At 36.4% G+C, this 22,576-nt stretch overlaps 1 protein-coding gene across 1 annotated transcript in view; it reads left to right on the forward strand.

Moving 5' to 3' along the window:
- Window positions 1–21,375, forward strand: part of LOC143227294 (angiotensin-converting enzyme-like) — a 35,457-nt gene extending 14,082 nt beyond the window's left edge. Inside the window, exons 5-11 of the mRNA XM_076458751.1 lie at window positions 1,618–1,809; window positions 6,566–6,831; window positions 7,814–8,096; window positions 10,821–10,965; window positions 12,656–12,754; window positions 15,531–15,659; window positions 21,050–21,375. Coding sequence (XP_076314866.1) covers window positions 1,618–1,809; window positions 6,566–6,831; window positions 7,814–8,096; window positions 10,821–10,965; window positions 12,656–12,754; window positions 15,531–15,659; window positions 21,050–21,227 — 1,292 coding nt within the window. The 3' untranslated portion in view covers window positions 21,228–21,375. The remainder of the gene's footprint in view (window positions 1–1,617; window positions 1,810–6,565; window positions 6,832–7,813; window positions 8,097–10,820; window positions 10,966–12,655; window positions 12,755–15,530; window positions 15,660–21,049) is intronic.
- The last annotated feature ends 1,201 nt before the right edge of the window (window positions 21,376–22,576 follow it).

The following is a 22,576-nucleotide window of genomic DNA, read 5'->3' on the forward strand; positions in this document are numbered from 1 at the left end:
CCACGAGCCTATACCATGTAGAGTGATTACGGTTAATTTATGCCACGAGCCTATACCATGTAGAGTGATTACGGTTTATATATGCCACAAGCCTATACCATGTAGAGTGATTACGGTTAATATATGCCACGAGCCTATACCATGTGCAGTGATTACGGTTAATACATGCCACGAGCCTATACCATGTATAGTGATTACGGTTAATACATGCCACGAGCCTATACCATGTAGAGTGATTACGGTTTATATATGCCACGAGCCTATACCATGTAGAGTGATTACGGTTAATATATGCCACGAGCCTATACCATGTGCAGTGATTACGGTTAATACATGCCACGAGCCTATACCATGTAGAGTGATTACGGTTTATATATGCCACGAGCCTATACCATGTAGAGTGATTACGGTTAATATATGCCACGAGCCTATACCATGTGCAGTGATTACGGTTAATACATGCCACGAGCCTATACTATGTAGAGTGATTACGGTTAATTTATGCCACGAGCCTATACCATGTAGAGTGATTACGGTTTATATATGCCACAAGCCTATACCATGTAGAGTGATTACGGTTAATATATGCCACGAGCCTATACCATGTGCAGTGATTACGGTTAATACATGCCACGAGCCGATACCATGTATAGTGATTACGGTTAATACATGCCACGAGCCTATACCATGTAGAGTGATTACGGTTAATACATGCCACGAGCCTATACCATGTAGAGTGATTACGGTTAATATATGCCACGAGCCTATACCATGTGCAGTGATTACGGTTAATACATGCCACGAGCCTATACCATGTAGAGTGATTACGGTTAATATATGCCACGAGCCTATACCATGTAGAGTGATTACGGTTAATTTATGCCACGAGCCTATACCATGTAGAGTGATTACGGTTAATATATGCCACGAGCCTATACCATGTAGAGTGATTACGGTTAATATATGCCACGAGCCTATACCATGTAGAGTGATTACGGTTAATATATGCCACGAGCCTATACCATGTAGAGTGATTACGGTTAATTTATGCCACGAGCCTATACCATGTAGAGTGATTACGGTTAATATATGCCACGAGCCTATACCATGTAGAGTGATTACGGTTAATATATGCATAAGGTTCTCCAGATATAGCGAACAGCACTAATATTTCGAACTAAGTACACTTGTGGAATTCCATTTTTCAATCCTACAATAGAGTAGAGATATTCTGACGTTTCTTCTGCTGTGAATGTTTATGAATAAAATATTTTTACACTGTTACAGTGTAAAAGACATAAAGACACGCAAGAAAAATTAGCGTAGCTACTAATATGAACCATGAACACATATTAAAACATTAGTATATTTAATTATCTATTGTTGACACCAGGTGTATTTTTAGTTTTGTTCCAAATAGGTGGCTGGCTCTCACCAGTTGCCGACTGACATTTAATAACACGAAATAATCCAACGAAGAAATTCGTTGGATGTTTCAAAATCAGCAGAATTTTCAAGATGTTATTTGTCTTACTTATACTTTAGACATTTGTTCGTAATTTAATTGGAAAATTGTGTTTCATTTTAGGTAATAATACTCCGTTTGATCTTTTAAAGGATACACAGACGTTGGGGAATCATGGCGAACTCAGATGGAGATAGAGGACGTTACCACAACAGCAGAACGCCTTTGGGAGGAAACAAGCGACCTCTATCGGCAGCTCCACGCGTTTGTAAGGCACCGCCTACTACTCAGATATGGCCCTGGTACTGTTCAAGATGAAGGCTCTATCCCTGTTCACTTGTTTGGTAAGATTAGTGTAATAGTTTTTCTCCTTAAATTACTTTATTTTCTTCTATAACCTACAATTATTTAATCTCATAGGTAAGTCTGAAGGCTTACGACTTTAAAATCGGTTTCGATACCCGTAGTGAGCAGAATACGGCTAGTTCACTCTGTAACTTTGTGTTTAATAGCAACCAAATCTACCATGCGAGGGCCCGGCATGGCCAGGTGGGTTAAGGCGTTCGACTCGTAATCTGAGGGTCGAGGGTTCGAATCCCGGTCGCACCAAACATGCTAGCCCTTTCAGCCGTGTGGGCGTTATAATGTGACGGTCAATCCCACTATTCGTTGGTAAAAGAGTAGCCCAAGAGTTGGCGGTGGGTGGTGATGACTAGCTGCCTTCCCTCTAGTTTTACACTGCTAAATTAGGGGCGGTTAGCACAGATAGCCTTCGAGTGTGTGAAATTCAAAAACTAAAAAAACAATCAACCATGCAATATTTCTCTAGCTAGTGAAAAAAGGTGAAACAGAATATTAATATTTAGTGGTCTTGTATTGATAGAATGGAATATTAAAGGCGGTACATGTGAAAAAACGAAATATAACACACTCCATCTAGTGACGAAACTTTACAGAGGAAATGTAATTATTGTAGAGACAAAGTTTCATGACAGGAGTAATGGCTGGTCGTAAATTAATTTTTTACCAAAAATATACTATGAAGTCATCATTATGTCCAAATCGGTGTAAAGCTATCATCAGATTATGTTTAGAATATAATATTTATCGTTAATGGACTATAAAAGCAATATGCCAAACGATTATTATTTGAAGACTTATAACGCTGAAAACCGGGTTTCGATACACGTGGTGGGCGCGGTACAGATAGCCCATTGTGTACTTTTGTTCTTAACGGTGAAAAAAGCAGTATGGACTATGTACTGTTATCAGTTGTACACTTGAAGACAATTCTCATATAAAGCACATAAACTTTGCTCTCGAACATTGCTTGTTCTCTCGTGCTACTAAACAACGTTAGGTTTATATCTACGTAATGAGCGTGCGTAGGAAGCTTTTTAGATTTCGTTAAATGATATACGAACGAGTTTAGAAACGCGTACGTAAAGTGATAGATGGATGTGCTACACATTTGAAAGATAAGGATATTTGGGGAATGAATATGGTATCTCTCACAGCCTCATCTCAGACAGCAGTGTTTATGTGTTAAGTTTTTGTGTGTGAATTTATTCAGTTCTCTATAGTACCTGTACTGTCATTTTGTTGAAGTTCAACATTTAATCCAGATACCCAGGCTTAGAAAGTGTTGCTAGATCTCGTGTCTCTTACTGGATAAATTGACATGTTTGTCATTTTTACTGAGAACATTCGGCTAAATATATATATATTTATTACTAGCAGCGTTTTGTGGGATTCAACGCGTTGTGGAATAGGTTCAAGCCACTTAGAAACCTACATACGTAACTTCATATGTGAGTAATAGAGGCAGATCATAGGTAAGAGAAGTATTCCGAATTGGTTTTTACATTTTATAAACTCTGTGCATTCAAGAACAAAATACCACCACCACAACAACAAAACACAACAACACAAAAACTTAAGCGAAGCACGAATTTTCTCTTTAGTAATTTATTAAGTAGATTAAACACACAGACAGTAATGTATTAAACCAGGGGTGTGCAACAGGCGGCCCGCGGGCCACAACCCGGCCCGCCAAGCCATTTAGTGTGGCCCTAGTTGTTGTAATCTAACCATGTGGCCTGATCTGTAATCCAACGCAAATGGAATATTTTTAAAAGCATCGATCCTACGGGATTCCCAGGCTTCGACTCGACAAACTTCTAAAATTATCTTTGCTAGAGAGGAGCAGGCCAAATTCGATTGGTCGGCCTCCTTAGGGCATGAATAGGTGACGTGCACTAGCACTATTGTCTACGACTCAACGTCATGTCCTGAACCTCGCCTTCGCCCGCTGGCGACAATTTTCCCTAACCTCTGCTGTCCGTCATTCATTATTGGTGAAAATTTTATTACCTTTTACAGTTACTACAAGAGATTGAAGGTAAATTGATTATTATTTAGCATATTGTTGTGACTTTACTGAATTTATTAAAATTTTTGCTTTCAGATGCATCTGATTCTATGTACAGTGTGACCTCGTTATTCGCGGGGGTTACGTTCTTTACCCTCCCGCGAATAGCGAAAAACCGCGAATATTGGACGCAGTTTTAAAACGTATATGTATGCGATTATATACTATATGAAATGCTTCCCAAACACTAATGATACTTATACTCATTGATGCAGTAATAATGTAGCAATATTGCATACTGTTATGTATTTCACTAAATTGTACCGTGCGTTACCGGGCTGTGCTTTGCCGTTTGCGTTGTTGGGGAAGCTGAGGCAGTCAGCCAATAGCAGTCAATCTTGTTTGGTGAAGACGACAATTGATAAAACGGTTTGATTGAGTAAATACAACAGAAATCTCCTCGAAAAGCCCTTTCAGTCTCTGTGACCTACAGAAACGCAGTTCGCGCATAACCCGCGAATGGCGAACCGCGAATAGACGAGGTCACACTGTATTTTGCTATTCTCAATTAATTTAAGTACCGGAAGGCTATGATCGGGATGCCAATTTAGAAACATGTGTTTCTGTCCATAAGAGGTTCCATGTGTAAATAAATTCTATGTTTTTTTCTACTTTGCTATTTTCGTGAGAATAATTTTTGTTTTGATTTCAGGGCTAGTAAAATGTCAGCAGTTAAGAAACGAAAAATTGATGATGAGGGAAGGTTATTCAACAGTGAATGGTGCACAAAATATCTTGTTGTCCCACATAATCAAGGTGTTGTCTGCCTCGTCTGTCAAACTACAATTGCAGTCATGAAAGAGTACAATATTAAGCGACATTACGCAACTAAGCACTCCTCCCAGTTTGATGAAATTGTTGGTCAGGCACGAAAGGACAAAATTGAACATTTAAAACATCCATTGAAAAGCAACAAGGTGTTTTTACTACTTTCAAGTAAAATTCAGAACTGGTGACAAAACTGAGTTTTAAGCTTTGTGAATGTATGGCAGAAAAGGGAAAGCCTTTCAGTGATGGAGAATTTATTAAAATTGTTTAACAATATTCACAGAATATGCATGTCCAGAGAAAAATATTTGGTGGAGCAAACTAGCCTTTCCGCTTTACTGTCTCACGCAGGACAAAAGATCTTTCAGAGGACATCAAAGAAACTTTGAAAGAGAGATTGAATTCGTGTGAAGCTTTCAGTCTGGCTTTGGATGAAAGCACTGATATCAATGACACATCCCAACTTGTCATTTTCATCAGAGCTGTTGCTGCAGGCTTTGATGTTTTCGAAGAGTTTTAGATATGGCAAGCCTTTCCTCCACAACCACAGGACAGGATATTTGTGAACAAGTGCTTAAGGTTGTAGAAAAGTTTGAACTGAATCCTTATAAATTATGTGGTGTTACAACAGATGGTGCTCCTTCCATGACAGGTAGGACAAATGGATTCACCAAGAAATTTCTAACTGCAATTGGAGCACAAGACGTAGTTGTAAGCCATTGCATTATTCACCAAGAGAGCTTGTGCACCAAAGTTCTGGATTTTGCAGAAGTCATGAAAAATGTCGTCCAATGCGTAAATTATATTCGAACACGAGGATTAAATCATCGACAATTTAAAACTTTTTTAGATGAGCTGGACAGTGACTATTCAGATGTTTTGTACTTCTCTGCTGTACGTTGGCTTAGTAGAGCTGCTACTTTGAAGAGATTCTGGAATCTGCGAGAGCAGATTAAGTTCTTCATGGAGAGCAAACGTCAGAATGTGGACTTCTTGAGCAATGAGAACTGGCTGAATGACTTAGCATTCCTCACAGACATTACACAGCATCTGTCTGATTTAAACTTAAAACTACAAGGGAAAAGTCAACTTGTGAATAAGTTGTTTGAGCATATTTGTGCTTTTGAGAAGAAATTGGAACTTTTCAGGTTCAGTTGAGAAGAGCCATATTGACCCATTTTACATGTCTTGCAACCAGGAAACTGGAATTTCCTAATCTGGATTGCAACAAATATGGAACCAGTGTACAAAAGCTGCGTGATGAGTTTGCAAACAGATTTCCAGATTTCAGACAAACTGAAATTAGATTGAAATTGTTCGCTCAACCTTTTGATTTGGCAGTGGAAGACAGTCCTGATGATTGCCAAATGGAACTCATTGAACTGCAGGCTGACATGGACACTAAAAGGAAATTCTCTGAAACAGTTTGCTAGACTTTTACAAACTCTGTGTACGTGAAAAGTTTCCCAATTTGTCCCGTCATGCACAAAGAATTGCCTCCCTTTTTGGTAGCACCTACTGCTGTGAGCAATTTTTCTCCAAAATGAAGCTCATCAAAACCAAATGTAGAAGTCAGCTGACTGATGAACATTTGACCAGTCAGTTAAGAGTGGCAACCACTTCTGTCAAAGCTGATATTGACAAGCTCTGCAAGGACTCTAAATTTCAAGTGTCGCACTAAAATGATCACTCATGCAAAAATATAAAATATTATTGCTTGCATTTTGAGAATTTTTTTTTAATTTATTGTGCATGTACACGAATAAGCTTGTTTTTTAAGTGGCCCCGCTTGATTGATGAAGTTGGTTATATGGCCCACCGACGAAAAATGTTGCACACCCCTGTATTAAACAGACCTATGCATAATCACACATGTGTTTTTGTTGTTTTTTTTAAACCAGGGGACCTGTGGGGAGAAACGTGGACGGGTATATTGGATGTCATTCAGCCTTCAGAAGGAACTTCCCCCCAGACAAGCGCACCAACAAACTACAGTATTGTTAATGAATATTACAAGACTGCTGAACGTTTCTTCACCTCTATGGGTTTGTTCAACATGACTCCAACTTTCTGGCGAAAATCCTTGCTGACAGCTCCATCTGACGGGAGATTAGTTGACTGTCACGGATCAGCCTATGATATGGGAAAAGCCGATGACTATAGGAATGTTTTATTTAGTATATCATAATTACAATAGTTTTTCAAGATATGCTAGAATTTTTCTTTTAAATCAAAACTATGGGCTAACAGAAGTAAGTGAATTAATCCGAGAGTTTATACATTTATTTATGTAAAAAGGTTTTTAACACATTAGAAGTGTTATAAAAGGCCTATTCTTGCAACGTTATATCACAAAAATACAGGTGACAGACTGAAAGCTGAACGTGTCAAACTATGGTCCACTGAGCTAGTTAGTTACCACTAGAAATCTAATAACGTAGTCTCAGGACATCATACGATACAGAGACGAGGATATTCATATCTAATGCATGATAAGAAAGTTAAATGTTCAACCTAAGAATCGTATATAGATTTGTGCTAATGGGTAATATAACTAGAAAGGGGTGAATCATACAAAAATCTTCTTTTACGAAACAAAATTAAGAGCAGAAACATTGTTTTTCACGTGTTACAGCAATAACATGAACCTGTGTGGAGTTTTATGGAATCATATATTCAGAATAACAATGGTTATACAGACAAAGTGTCCTATAGAACCATGTTGGTGGGTGAATTACATCCTTATTTATCAAAAGTATCACTCACAAACACTCTAGAAGATAACCGACTTTGTTATCTCGTTGTTAAAAATAGTTAATTATATTTAAGTCCATTAAAATAATTGAGAAAGACTTCTAACTATTACGCTCTCCGCTAGTAGCGCGGTATGTCTGCGGACTTAGAACGCTAAAATAAGGGGGTTCGATTCCCCTCGGTGGGCTCGGCAGATAGCCCAAGGTGGCTTTGCTATAAGAAAACACATTCTAAATATTACTTTGTTTATGTTTTAAATATTTTCAGTATTTCGTTGTGTTATTCTCTTCATAATAACACTATCGGCGTTTCATTTTATGCTTAAGTACTCGCCCAATGTAAATGTTAATATACTGTTACTTTTTCGTTGTAAATATAAATATCTAATAAATCAGTTGAAACACCTTGCACAGATTATAGAGCCTCGATTGAATACCCTGAATTTGTTTTACAGGATTAGAATGTGTACCCAACTCAGTAGGGAAGGTCTACATCGTGTTTTTCACGAGATGGGTCACGTGCAGTATTACATGGCTTACCGATTTCAACCTGTCATCTTCCGGTCTGGAGCTACTTCCGCTCTTCATGAAGCACTCGGTGAAGCGATGGCGGAATTAGCCTTATCACCTGATTGTATGAGAAGACAAAATATATCCCTAATTCCAGAAACCGTATCAGGTATATTAATTATAAAAAGCAGATTTAAAAAAAGCAAAAACATAAAATAAACAAATGAATCACGTGGTTTGTTTTAACGTTACATAGTGATTGATTTGCTAGTATATTTATTTAGTGAGTTTCGCGCAAGGTTACACGAGGGGCTATCTGTGCTAGCCGTCCTTAATTTAGCAGTGTAAGACTAGATGGAAGGTAGCTAGTCATCACCACCCACCGTCAACTCTTGGGCTACTCTTTTTACCAACGAATAGTGTGATTAATTGTCACATTATAACGCCCCAACGACTGAAAGGGCGAGCATGTTTGGTATGACGGAGATTCCAATCCGCGACTCTCACATTACGAGTTGAGTGCCTTAACCACCTGGCCATGCTAGGCCTCACAGTAATTGAAACATGGAAACGCAATAGATGAAGGTAAAAAAGAATAAACAAACTAGAAAACACATATTACCCTGCTTAGAGGAAGGTGTGTGCTAATGCAAAACGCTCGTGCTTCATGACGTCTATACATAACAATAAATTGTTATAGTCAGCTGATCATGACATGGCGGCGAAAATATTCATTCTTTTTCTGAATGGGTTTGGTCAGCATATTTAATATATTATTACTATAATACATAAAGTAATTTTGCACAGTCGGAAAACACGTACAAATTAGTCACCGTGTAAGAGCCAGGATGGAACTAGAACTACGGTCACGTGAGATAAAAACCAGTGATGTTGGGCAAGTTTGTAAAATGTCAATAAAAACGTTAAAGGGTGAGTACGAGGGGTATTTAATTGTTTTTCTGAGGGGTATTATGCTTACACATGTTGGGCTGAAGAGTAAAACATTTCAAAAAACAAAAATCAATGTTCTCCATGGAAGCGACGAAGATCGAATACAGAGATTCCAGGATAATATCACGCTTGGAAAAGGCATCTCCAAGCTAATCAAGAACAACGCCTCCTTAGGCAAAGTTAAGACCATGAGTACGAAAGAGGACCTGTTTGTTCATAAAGCAGTACCTTCTGGTACTATTAACGTTGGCCCGGCATGACCAGTTGTTTAGGGTGTTCGACTAGGTCACGTGTTCGAATCTCCGTCACATCAAATATACTTGTTCTTTCAGCCGTGGGGGCGTTATAATGTAACGGTCAATCACACTATTCGTTGGTAAAATAGTAGCTCGAGAGTTAGCGATGGGTGGGGAGGACTAACTGTTTTCCCTCTAGCCTTGCACTGCTAAATTAGGGACGGTTAGCGCAGATAGCCCTCGTGAAATTCAAAAACAAACAAAGAAACTATTAAGGACACAATAAACGTTGATTTGAAGTGAGCGAAAGCTCACAAGCCAATAGCTTTCAATAATTTATCAAACACCTCGAAATCAAGAGTTGTTTCTCTAAGAAAGATGGCCGAAACAACCGAAATCAGAACAATCCTGATGCAGGAGGTTTTGTCCATCCTGAGGACAGTGGGTGTCAAACTACACAACATTAGTGGACAAGCTTGTTGTCAAACAAACACCACTCCATGGGCCAATGTTAAAAATAAAGGAAATATAAACAGGTCGACGTCGGGGACAATATGGCTTCCAACGCTTGTATGTAGACTTTAAGAGTTGTTATGTTTTACACGAATAAATTATTCTATACTGTCATGTAACTCATGCTGGTTTCGAGACATCTTTTCAGACTTTGTGCCGAATAATTACTTTCATTTACAATTTTTTATATTCTTCACACCCAACATGTTCGTCCTTTCAGCCATTGGAGCGTTATAAAATGATGGTCAATCCCATTATTTGTTAGTAAAAGAGTAGCTCAAGAGTTAGTGGTGGGTGGTGATGACTAGCTGCTTTCCCTCTAGTCTTATTCTTCTAAATTAGGGACGGCTAGTGCAGAGAGCCCTCATGGTCGTATGCTGAAGTTATTTGGTGTATTCCTGTGTAAAATTATTGTAAAAACACATGTGATAATTATTTTGACATTACACATGGAAAAGTAATTTCTGCGAAGTACAAAGGCTGTAGTTCTGTTAGTCTGAAAAGTCGAAATAAATCTGTTAGCTTTTATATAGTTAGCAATTATTCGAAACGAAAATAAATATTAAAGTTTAATGAAATTCTGTTTTCCATTGTATAAGGAATATTTATGGGAAACTACGTATTTCAGCTTACTGAATGAAAATATTAATTATAATAAAAGGACAAAACTGAGTAAGTTTGAATAACAGACAAATGAATAATTAATTAATTTGTTTGTTTTGGAATTTCGAACAAAGCTACTCGAGGGCTATCTGTGCTAGCCGTCCCTAATTTAGCAGTGTAGGACCAGAGGGAAGGCAGCTAGTCATCACCACCCACCGCCAACTCTTGGGCTACTCTTATTACCAACGCATAGTGGGATTGACCGTCACATTAAAACGCCCCCACGGTTGAAAAGGCGAGCATGTTTGGCGCGACCGGGATGCGAACCCGCGACCCTCAGATTACGAGTCGCACGCCTTAACACGCTTGGCCATGCCGGGCCGTAATTAATTAATAATAAATAACAAACACGGTTGACGATTTCTGTGGAATTATTCGCCTCACATAAAAACTGTATAAGTTATTAAAATAATGTGTGGTTTTCTATATACTTGATAACACGCTTGTTTTATGATATTTACTTCGATCCACACAAGTTCATTCAATAAAAACCAAAAACCCTTTCTGATTAATCTTCCCCTCTCTTTCAGACGATGTCATAAGTTTGTTATTACGTCACGCCTTGAGGAAGATTGCCTTTCTACCTTGGGCTTTGGTTGTGGATAAATGGCGTTATGACGTGTTTAGTGGCGCCATCTCTCCAGGAAAAATGAATAAATGGTGGTGGAAACTTAGGTAGAGTTTTGCATGTTTTGTCTATTACTAATTAATGATGCTAACGAATCATGTTTGTAGTTTAAGTAGATTAGGGGACCTCGGTTTTATTTAGCGACCAAACTATTAAGATTAGAATTTTGAAATTATTCTTTAGGTACCGACAAAAATTTCTTGTACATGGTTTTCAGCAGTTTTCGTTAATAATATTCAAGATAAGAGAATAGCCCTAAAGGTGCACTGAAATTAGTGGATTAATCCTTTAGAAAATCTAACGCCTATATAATTAAAGGAGTGACGTGTGTTGTGCGCGTGGGAAGTTTTGAAAGTTCATTAATCTATACAAAAGTGGAATTAGGAGTAAGAGTATGTGTTTTCTTATAGCAAAGCCACATCGGGCTATCTGCTGAGCCCCAACGAGGGGAATCGAACACCTAATTTTAGCGTTGTAAATCCGTAGACTTACGGCTGTACTAGCGGGGAGCTTAGGAGTAACAAAGTACAAGGCCCGGCATGGCCAAGCGTGTTAAGGCGTGCGACTCGTAATCTGAGGGTCGCGGGTTCGCATCCTCGTCGCACCAAACATGCTCGCTCTTTCAGCCGTGGGGGCGTTCTAATGTGACGGTCAGTCCCACTATTCGTTGGTAAAAGAGTAGCCAAGAGTTGGCGGTGGGTGGTGATGACTAGCTGCCTTCCCTCTAGTCTTACACTGCTAAATTAGGGACGGCTAGCACAGATAGCCCTCGAGTAGCTTTGTGCGAAATTCAAACACAAACAAACAAACAAACAAGAAAGTACAGGTGATGTTACGACATGTCTAATGGAAGAGAATGTTTGTGTAAAACTGTTGTACAAAAACAAAGAAAGAGTATCTGAGAAACGTCACCTCTGAGAGATTCGTCTCAAATAGAAATGTCTATTTGTTAAAGTTTGATGTGTGAATTTCTTTATTAATTTATATACACTACAAGTGGCGGGATCTCCATCACATTGAGAGTTAGTACTTTCTTCTGTGGCCAGATTTTGACGGCGTTGTTGGATTTGGTGTATGTTTCCAGTGACGTCGACCATTTTGTCGTTTTTGATGAGATCATTCGACTCAAAGTGTTTTGCGGGTATCAAGTATCACGTGGTATTTTTTTGAATAGGTTTAACCCACTTAGATTTGACCTCACAGTCATTGAAACGCTCTGCACGGCCATGTGATTTGCTCAGAACATCACGTAGGCAATCTCATGCGTGTGTATCCTAGGCAGATCACGTGACTGTTTTATTTCCTTTCAATACACAACATTGCCTTCACATTATACGAAGTTTGTGAATTCCAATACAAAATACCACAGCTGAAAATGCTTTGTACTCGAGTCAAAGCTTTCCCTCTAGTATTGCCCCCAGCGACACAGCAGACTTACAACGATAGAATCCAGGTTTAGATACCCGTGGTGAGCAGAGCAGAGATAGCCTATTATGTAGTTTTGTGCTTAATTACAAACAACAACAACTTCCCCTAGGGCCTGGAAAAGCACCACATTGAAGTTGTTGTTGCACTAATACCTCAGGTATTTCAGATTGAGGAAAGATATGGTCATTTTGACTATTTTAGCAAATAACTCATAACTAGCACAATTAAATATTCTATGTTATCTTTGGTGTCATAAAACAATCAATATCAAATCTTAATGTTCTTAAAACGTACATTTTCTCTGTTTAGGGAAAAGTTTCAGGGCATAAAACCACCTGCTCCGGGTACAGAGAAGGATTTTGATCCTGGATCGAAGTACCACATTGCAAACAATATACCATATCTCAGGTGAGCCGGACATAAGTATCATATTGTAGGCAATATACCATAAGTTACGTGAGTAACTTCTAAATATCATATCGAAAACAATACATCACATATCTCAGGAGACCAAACGTTTCATTTATCTTTACAGATAAATACAAAGATTAATCTGTGATCATAGATGAGCTTTGCGTATCAATGTAAAACTACACTGTTGTTAGGACTACATTTAGGCATCAACAACACAAACGAAGCTTTAAGAAAGTACAAAAATAAACAGTGTTCTTCTGTATTAAGTTGAACACAAGTTAACTTTCAAAGGAGAAAAGTTAAAACCAGTATGTGTTCACAGTACTTGGAGCCAATACGCTACAAAGTGTGTTCACTTGGAGCCAATACGTTACAAAGTGTGTTCACTTGGAGCAAATACGTTACAAAGTTTATCATTTCCATTACTAAAGAACACGAATTTTATTATTAATTTATTTTGAGGCTGTTATTACTATTGTTTTTATACAATTATATTTATATCGTGCTGAAATATTTAATTAATTTCAAGCAGTTATTTTGTTTGAGTAAAACTACGAATAAATTACTGATTTTGTGAACTGATGTCCCTAAATCCAGAGAAGCGAGAGTTTTCATTCGGCGAAGCTATACACTTCAATATCTAATGATATTAACTACACAAGCTACACTAATATTCTAATGGTAAGATAACGTTATTGACAGTTTCTAATGGACTTAGGAAGTCAGATTTGTAGTTCGTTTTCTAACTGTTTCTATGTTTTCCACAACTACTGGTTCTTTCATTACATTATAATATACTACAATGACAACACTTTGTTAAATAAATCAGCGTGTCTTTGCTCTTAGAACCCAATCCAATAGAATGACAACACTGTATTAAATAAATCACCTTGTCTCTGTACTTACATTACAATCCAGTAGAATGACAACATTATGTTAAAGAAATAACCATGTCTCTGTACTAACATTAAAATCTTCTACAATGACAACACTGTGTTAAAGAAATCAACGTGTCTCTGTTCTTACAATACATCCAGTAGAATGACAACATTGTGTTAAAGAAATCACCGTGTTTCTGTACTTACATTACAATCCAGTAGAATGACAACACTGTGTTAAAGAAATAAACGTGTCTCTGTTCTTACATTACAATCCAGTAGAATGACAACATTGTGTTAAAGAAATCACCGTGTTTCTGTACTTACATTACAATCCACTACAATGACAAGACTGTGTTATATGTTATATTAAAGAAAAATATATTTTTTTCTTCTTACCTATGCTTTTATTATTTCTTTTTGTAGAACACTAAAATAAACACGTCATGATGTCCATCTAATATTTTTATCGGATCATGTTTGCAATTATTGAAATAAGAATTCCAAATACAAAATTTAAATCCTAAATTTCAGTGTATCCAAAGTTCCAGTATTCATAATGTTTCAATGCATACAAAGCTCCAGTATTCATAATGTTTCCATGCATACAAAGCTCCAGTATTCATAATGTTTCAATGCATACAAAGCTCCAGAATTCATAATGTTTCCATGCATACAAAGCTCCAGTATTCATAATGTTTCCATGCATACAAAGCTCCAGTATTCATAATGTTTCAATGCATACAAAGCTCCAGTATTCATAATGTTTCAATGCATACAAAGCTCCAGTATTCATAATGTTTCAATGCATACAAAGTTCCAGTATTCATAATGTTTCCATGCATACAAAGCTCCAGTATTCATAATGTTTCAATGCATACAAAGCTCCAGTATTCATAATGTTTCAAAACATACAAAGCTTCAGTATTCATAATGTTTCAATACATACAAAGCTTCAGTATTCATAATGTTTCAATACATACAAAGCTCCAGTATTCATAATGTTTCAATGAATACAAAGCTCCAGTATTCATAATGTTTCCATGCATACAAAGCTCCAGTATTCATAATGTTTCAATACATACAAAGCTCCAGTATTCATAATGTTTCAATGCATACAAAGCTCCAGTATTCATAATGTTTCAATGCATACAAAGCTTCAGTATTCATAATGTTTCAATACATACAAAGCTTCAGTATTCATAATGTTTCAATACATACAAAGCTCCAGTATTCATAATGTTTCCATGCATACAAAGCTCCAGTATTCATAATGTTTCAATACATACAATTTGTAATACTGATAATAATTATTACATCAAACTTTTTAATATTTTTCATGTGGACACTCAACGTTTTTCTTTACGGTTTCTTCAGTAGTGTTCGACCAAAACAGAAACAGTGAAAGCTCTAAGCAAAACGTTGAGTGTTCACTTGAAGAAGAAAAATAAATTTCGGTGTTATAATGTCACTTATTACTGACTTTATTCATAAGTTATTTATGAATAAGTGAATGTATGATGAATGCTATTATTGTTTTAATGATATTATGGTCTTAGATGTAATTGTTATATTGTTTATGAATTCACTACTGTGTTAAGAAAGCCATATTATTGAATTATATGTTCTTACTTTATTGTTTATGGATCAGCTAATGTACGAAGAAGGTCATGCTGGTGATTTAATAAAAAATATTCCTGTGTTGTTTACGAATTAACTAACGTATTAGGAATGCCATACTGTTTCGATTATATTGTTGATTTAGGTATTATTGTTGTATTGTTTAATAATTTTCTATTGTATTAGAAATGACATATTGTTAAGTTTATTCCGGTATTATATATGAATCCACTAATGTATAAGGAATGTCATATCGTTTTGATTATGTCTAGGTATTACTTCAGCACATTTCTCCAATATCAACTGCTCCAGGATCGGTGCTCCGAAGTGCCTTCAGAAGCCGCTAAGCCACTTCATCGATGTTGTTTGTTTGGCTCAACGCAGGCAGGTCACAAACTCAAGTAAGCGTCAGTAACGTGTACAAAGTTGTAATTTTCATGAAAACGCAGGTGGACCGTAAACTCAAGTGTAGTGTCAGTAAGGCATACAAAACTGCAGTAGTTACAAGATTTATTGAATGCAGACATGACATATAATGATAAAATTTGGAGTATGGTCCCTGCAGTTGGTACAGCAAAGATGTCCTATTATTCAGCTTTTCACTTAGCAACGAACATTATTCAAACTGTTGTTATTATGCTACATTGCTCAAACTGTTGTTATTATGCTACATTGCTCAAACTGTTGTTATTATGCTACATTGCTCAAACTGTTGTTATTATGCTACATTACTCAAACTGTTGTTATTATGCTACATTACTCAAACTGTTGTTATTATGCTACATTACTCAAACTATTGTTATTATGCTACATTGCTCCAAACTGTTGTTATTATGCTGCATTACTCAAACTCTTGTTATTATGCTGCATTACTCAAACTCTTGTTATTATGCTACATTACTCAAACTCTTGTTATTATGCTGCATTACTCAAACTCTTGTTATTATGCTACATTACTCAAACTGTTGTGATTATGCTACATTACTCAAACTATTGTTATTATGCTACATTACTCAAACTATTGTTATTATGCTGCATTACTCAAACTGTTGTTATTATGCTACATTACTCAAACTATTGTTATTATGCTACATTGCTCCAAACTGTTGTTATTATGCTGCATTACTCAAACTCTTGTTATTATGCTGCATTACTCAAACTCTTGTTATTATGCTGCATTACTCAAACTCTTGTTATTATGCTTGCATTACTCAAACTCTTGTTATTATGCTACATTACTCAGGCTGTTGTGATTATGCTGCATTACTCAAACTATTGTTATTATGCTGCATTACTCAAACTGTTGTTATTATGCTACATTACTCAAACTGTTGTTATTATGCTACATTGCTCCAAACTGTTGTTATTATGCTACATTACTCAAACTGTTGTGATTATGCTACATTACTCAAACTGTTGTTATTATGCTGCATTACTCAAACTCTTGTTATTATGCTGCATTACTCAAACTCTTGTTATTATGCTGCATTACTCAGGCTGTTGTTATTATGCTACATTACTCAAACTGTTGTTATTATGCTACATTACTCAAACTGTTGTTATTATGCTACATTACTCAGGCTGTTGTTATTATGCTACATTACTCAAACTATTGTTATTATGTTACATTACTCAAACTGTTGTTATTATGCTGCATTACTCAAACTCTTGTTATTATGCTACATTACTCAAACTGTTGTGATTATGCTACATTACTCAAACTATTGTTATTATGCTACATTACTCAAACTATTGTTATTATGCTACATTGCTCCAAACTGTTGTTGTTATGCTGCATTACTCAAACTGTTGTTGTTATGCTACATTACTCAGGCTGTTGTTATTATGCTACATTACTCAAACTGTTGTTATTATGCTACATTGCTCCAAACTGTTGTTATTATGCTGCATTACTCAAACTCTTGTTATTATGCTGCATTACTCAAACTCTTGTTATTATGCTACATTACTCAAACTGTTGTTATTATGCTACATTACTCAAACTGTTGTTATTATGCTACATTACTCAAACTGTTGTTATTATGCTACATTACTCAAACTATTGTTATTATGCTACATTACTCAAACTCTTGTTATTATGCTGCATTACGCAAACTCTTGTTATTATGCTACATTACTCAAACTGTTGTGATTATGCTACATTACTCAAACTATTGTTATTATGCTACATTACTCAAACTATTGTTATTATGCTGCATTACTCAAACTATTGTGATTATGCTACATTACTCAAACTGTTGTGATTATGCTACATTACTCAAACTGTTGTTATTATGCTACATTACTCAGTTATTTATATTTACTAACTATAAGGAGTATCTCTGTTTTTAAAACATATACTTCTCCGGTTTGACAGCTGAGTGCTACAGCGAAGGGTTCAGTTACCTCTCTTGAACACAATAGATATTCCAAAGTAGCTCTGCTCTAAAACAATAAGCCAACCAAAAGTATACATTATATCATTAAGATGATTTTGTTAAAAATATATTTAATTGTCATTCAGGCACGCGCATCAAAACACACGAACGAAATTCCCTATCACGTGCATTTTATTAAAATATTCTTCTTAATAACCAAGCGACAAAATAATTTATGCAATTTGTCTTAATAATTATGTGATGCGACACACCTTTTAACTCTTATCTGTTTTCTAAATTTTCGTAGCTGCAAAATTCGCTAACGTAAAAACACTACTCTTTTACCAACGAATCGTTAGATTGATCGTAACTTATAACATTCCCACGGGTGAAAGGGCGAGCATGTTTGGCGCGACGGGGATGCGAACGCGCGACCCTCAGAATAGTAGTCGCACGCCTTAACACGCTTGGCCATGCCGAGACCGAAAAGGTCGTAGCAGAGCGTAATTTTGATCCAAGCACCTCTGGTTTATGGTCCCAGCACGCTCCCACTACGCCACTCTTCTTCGAGGTTCAAAGTGATACGGTATATATTGTTCACGTAAGTAGACTTATTGTTTTATGCTAGTTCTTGCTTTCCTACAGATTTTTCCAAATACAAAATTTAAAACCTAAATTTCAAAGTTTCTTCAAAAATTGGTCCTCTTTGTATTTTTCTATCCTCGTTTTATTGGATAATTTTGTAATTTATATATTATTCACTTTACTAAACGAGTAATAACTACTATTATATTTTCTGGACAATTTATAAAAATTTGTTTCGGGTTTCTCTTTTGCAATGACTCGTAAATATTAATACGAACTGCTATTATCAGTAGAGTGATAACAATCAAGTTGCTATAGATATTTACTTGTCTACGAACCTCTGATATGTTTCACAACAAAGAAATGTTTGTGGTTGGCCTCTTCTTGTTTCCTTCGTTTTACCTTGGGCCCGGCATGGTCAGGCGGTCAAGGCACTCGACTCGCAGCCTGAGGGTCGCGGTTTTAAATCCCTATCACACCAAACATGCTCGCCCTTTCAGCCGTGGAGGCGTTATAAAGTGACATTCAATCCCACTGTTCGTTGGTAAAAGAGTAGCCTTAGAGTTGGCGGTGAGTGGTGATGACTAGCTGCCTTCCCTTTGGCCTTACGCTGCTAAATTAGGGACGGCTAGCAATGATAGTCCTCGTGTAGCTTTGCGCGAAATTAAAAAACAAACAAAACAAACAATCATTTTATTTTTTAAGTAGCTGAATTGAAGTGAAGCAAGCACCAGGGGTTAAACTTTCAAACAGTAAAAACAGGGGTAGATTGGATTCTAAAATACTACCGGTAAAGATAGATACATGAATTTCTCATGAATATAACAAAAATACATATTTAAGAAGTATATGTAATTTAATGTTAAAACCCTAGTTATGAGTAGTTCACACGACCAGAAATTTTGAAAACACAGAGAAAGCACTCACAAGATAATACGCATCATCTTCGATAGAAATATTGTCTGGTATATGTTTGTTTGTTTTATATCGCGCAAAGCTACACGAGGGCTATCTGCGCTAGTCGCCCCTAATTTAGCAGTGTAAGACTAGAGAGTAGGCAGTTAGTCATCACCACCCACCGCCAACTCTTGAGCTACTCTTTTACTAACGAATAGTGGAATTGACTGTCATATTATAACGCCCCCAAGCTGAAAGAGCAAGCATGTTTGGTGTGGCAGGTATTCGTACCCGCGACCCTCAGATTACGAGTCGAGCGCCCTGACCACGTGACCATGCCGCGCACATATTGGTTTGTAAATCCTTTTGAATGTACGTCGTCATTAATAGAGCTAAGACGTCTATTTATTCTACAAGTATCGATGGGTATCTTAAAGGGTTTACTTGATAGTATTTCTGTGTTGTTTTGACAGAACATTGATGTCTTTATACGCGCTTTTCTTTGTGTGCCTGTGGGCGAATCCACACCAGACCAGCAACTCTTGTGAACTTATGTATGTCAGTTCTATCATCTTTTACCATAGAAGAGGTTGTTTGTATATAACTGTTCCCAGTCTCTAATTAATACATTAAAGAGAAGGCAGCTGGTAAATACCACCTATCGCCACTTAATGGTTATTTTTGTTTATTCGAATATTGGGATTTGATCCCAAATTACTGATCTTTTTTTTTTTTTTTTTAAACAGATTACAATCCCTGGATTATAATCCGGGCGCACCCACCATTATAATACATACGCCTGAACTGAAAGCCACACATTTTGGTTGAATAAATCTAAAGACAAATAAACTTATGTATCTACTTTGTTTGATATTACAAACATTAACCACATTTCATCATTATCCACACACAATATTGTTATACTGTTAACCATTTAAGATCCTTACAACTTGCCCTCTCCTCACCTCGGTTACTTAGCCATGAGTTTGAGGGCTTATAATGATAAAACTCAATTTCGTTTCCTGCGGTAGGCAGAGCAAAAATAGCCCATCGTGTTGCCTTACGTTTAAAAACAAATATTAATTGTTGGTTGGTCTATTTTAGAACAAAGGCACATTTGGCTATCTGTTATGTCCATCACGCTAAATCGAAAACCCTAATTTTAGAGTTGTAAGCCCGTTAACTTAGCGCCATACCACCACTGGGGGACAACAGAACATAAGATTAACTTTCAGCAACCAATTTTAAAACACTTATTATACTTGTATTACCTTATACGATAGTTTTATGACACTTATTGTACCTGTATTACTTTGTAATATAGTTTTATGACACTTATTTTACTTGTATTACCTTAAATATTAGTTTTATGACACTTAATGATTTACAAAAGTGTGCGTGTGTGTTTCTATTATAGCAAAGCCACGCCTGGCTATCTGCGTAGTCTACTGAGGCTACAAAAGGTTTCACTTATTTAAAAGAAAAAATCGTAACAGCAGTATTACTTGGTGCAACTACATTCTGTAATAAATGATGTAATATTTATTATTACATAAAATATTACTGTAATTTGTGTTGAGCCAACATCTGTCATATAAATAATTTATCTACCTTTAACATTAAATAAAATCTTTTATCATAAGCATATTTTAGGAGAGACATTCTATAATTGTTTTTAACAATAGAAAATGTAGAAATTATTACTGTACACCCAAACAGCACAAGGGCATGTCCACGGGCTTAAACGCGAGAACCCGGAATGCGATATTCGTATTGAACAGTGTTCAGATAACTTGGCGTAACTTTATGTTTATTGAAAACATTACCTATTGTTCTATCAGTAACGCCAAAATATTTATAAGTTAATTTTTAAATATTGTTTTCATTCAGTTGATTTGATTTATATTTATTTGGAACTGGAAATATTCAAGGACACTGATGTCTTTGGGGTCATCTCTACCTTGGCCTCGTGTTGCATCTCAGTTCTTCAAACATGGGAAACTGACAGCAGCGCCACTGTTGGCTTATTTCAGACCTTTAAAGGAATGGCTAATACAAGAAAACAGAAAAGCAGGAGCTGCGGTTGGCTGGTTTCTTCAATTAGATTAGCACGTGCTTCTACGTATGCTTCGAGGAGAAGTATATTATATAAACAAGCAAAGGTTAAATCTACTTTGAGACAAAGTCTTAACTTGTTTTGAAAAATTAGGCTTAATATTTAAATTCGGCTTTTAAAGTGTATGTCATTTTAGTTTTGGACACTATTATTTTTAACGATTATTAGATTAACATTTATTTAGCTAATTCTATAAACATTGATGATTAAAATGTACTTTTGTTTAATTCAGAAAGGTTATGAATTTTAACTGTCTGTGTGATAGAAAAATGTAAAACGAAAACATTTCAAATTTTATGATGACTGCATTGGTTTTTTTTTTGTTTCGTAAGTTATTTGATTTTGTATTAACATTGTGAAAATAAATAAGTTGCGTTAGAGAGTGAATAAAAATATCTCAGCATGAAAAAGTTGTAACAATTTGTTATGTGTGAAAACAGAAATACAAAGAGAGTGTATTTAGTAAATACTTTGAATATATTATTATTATACCAGTTTTGTTTACCCAAAATCATGGCTCACGCTGCACAAACAAAATCCCCCAAAAAAACAGCGGCTTAGCTAACTAAAGAATGAATATGCGTTATAAAATTATTATTAATGTTATAGGTGTAGCTGTCAATTTGGCCACCAATTTTGATTTCATACCTTTAACTTGCACGTGGCCCGACATGGCCAGGTGGTTAAGGCCCTCGACTCGTAATCTGAAGGTCACGAGTTCGAATCCTTATCACACCAAACGTGCTCGCCCTTATAGTGAATAGTGAAAGTCGATAGTGAAGAAGACGACCGAAAGTCATGTTGGATGATTGCTAATAGTCGTTGTTAAGTGACCATCGTAGGTAAGAACCTCTCGAAGAAAAACGAACAAGCTGTACAGCATTGAAAGTTTGTTTGTTTGTTTCAAAATTTCGCGCAAAGCTACACGAAGGCTATCTGCGCTAGCCGTCCCTAATTTAGCAGTGTAAGACTAAAGAGAAGGGAGCTAGTCACCATCCCACCCACCGCTAACTCTTGGGCTACTCTTTCACCAACGAATAGTGGGATTGATCGAAACATTATAACGCCCCCACGGCTGAAAGGACGAGCATGTTTGGTGTGATTGGGATGTTGAAAGTAACAAATTATGTATTCAAAGAAAGGTTATGATCAAAACTCCAACCATTTCTCTTCCTTTAACGTTAGTTTTCTTAGTTTTAGTTCTAAAGTCACATAAAGGGCACTTTGAGAAAAGAGAATGGATTGCAGTGTTGTTAAAAGTACTCATCGTGAATCGGAGCTAGTTTTATGTACGGAATGAGACTTGAGAAGTTACAGTTTTATTTAATATTCAACGAAAAAA

Source organism: Tachypleus tridentatus, chromosome 9 (genome assembly GCF_004210375.1).
Source record: "Tachypleus tridentatus isolate NWPU-2018 chromosome 9, ASM421037v1, whole genome shotgun sequence".
Lineage (NCBI taxonomy): Eukaryota > Metazoa > Arthropoda > Merostomata > Xiphosura > Limulidae > Tachypleus > Tachypleus tridentatus.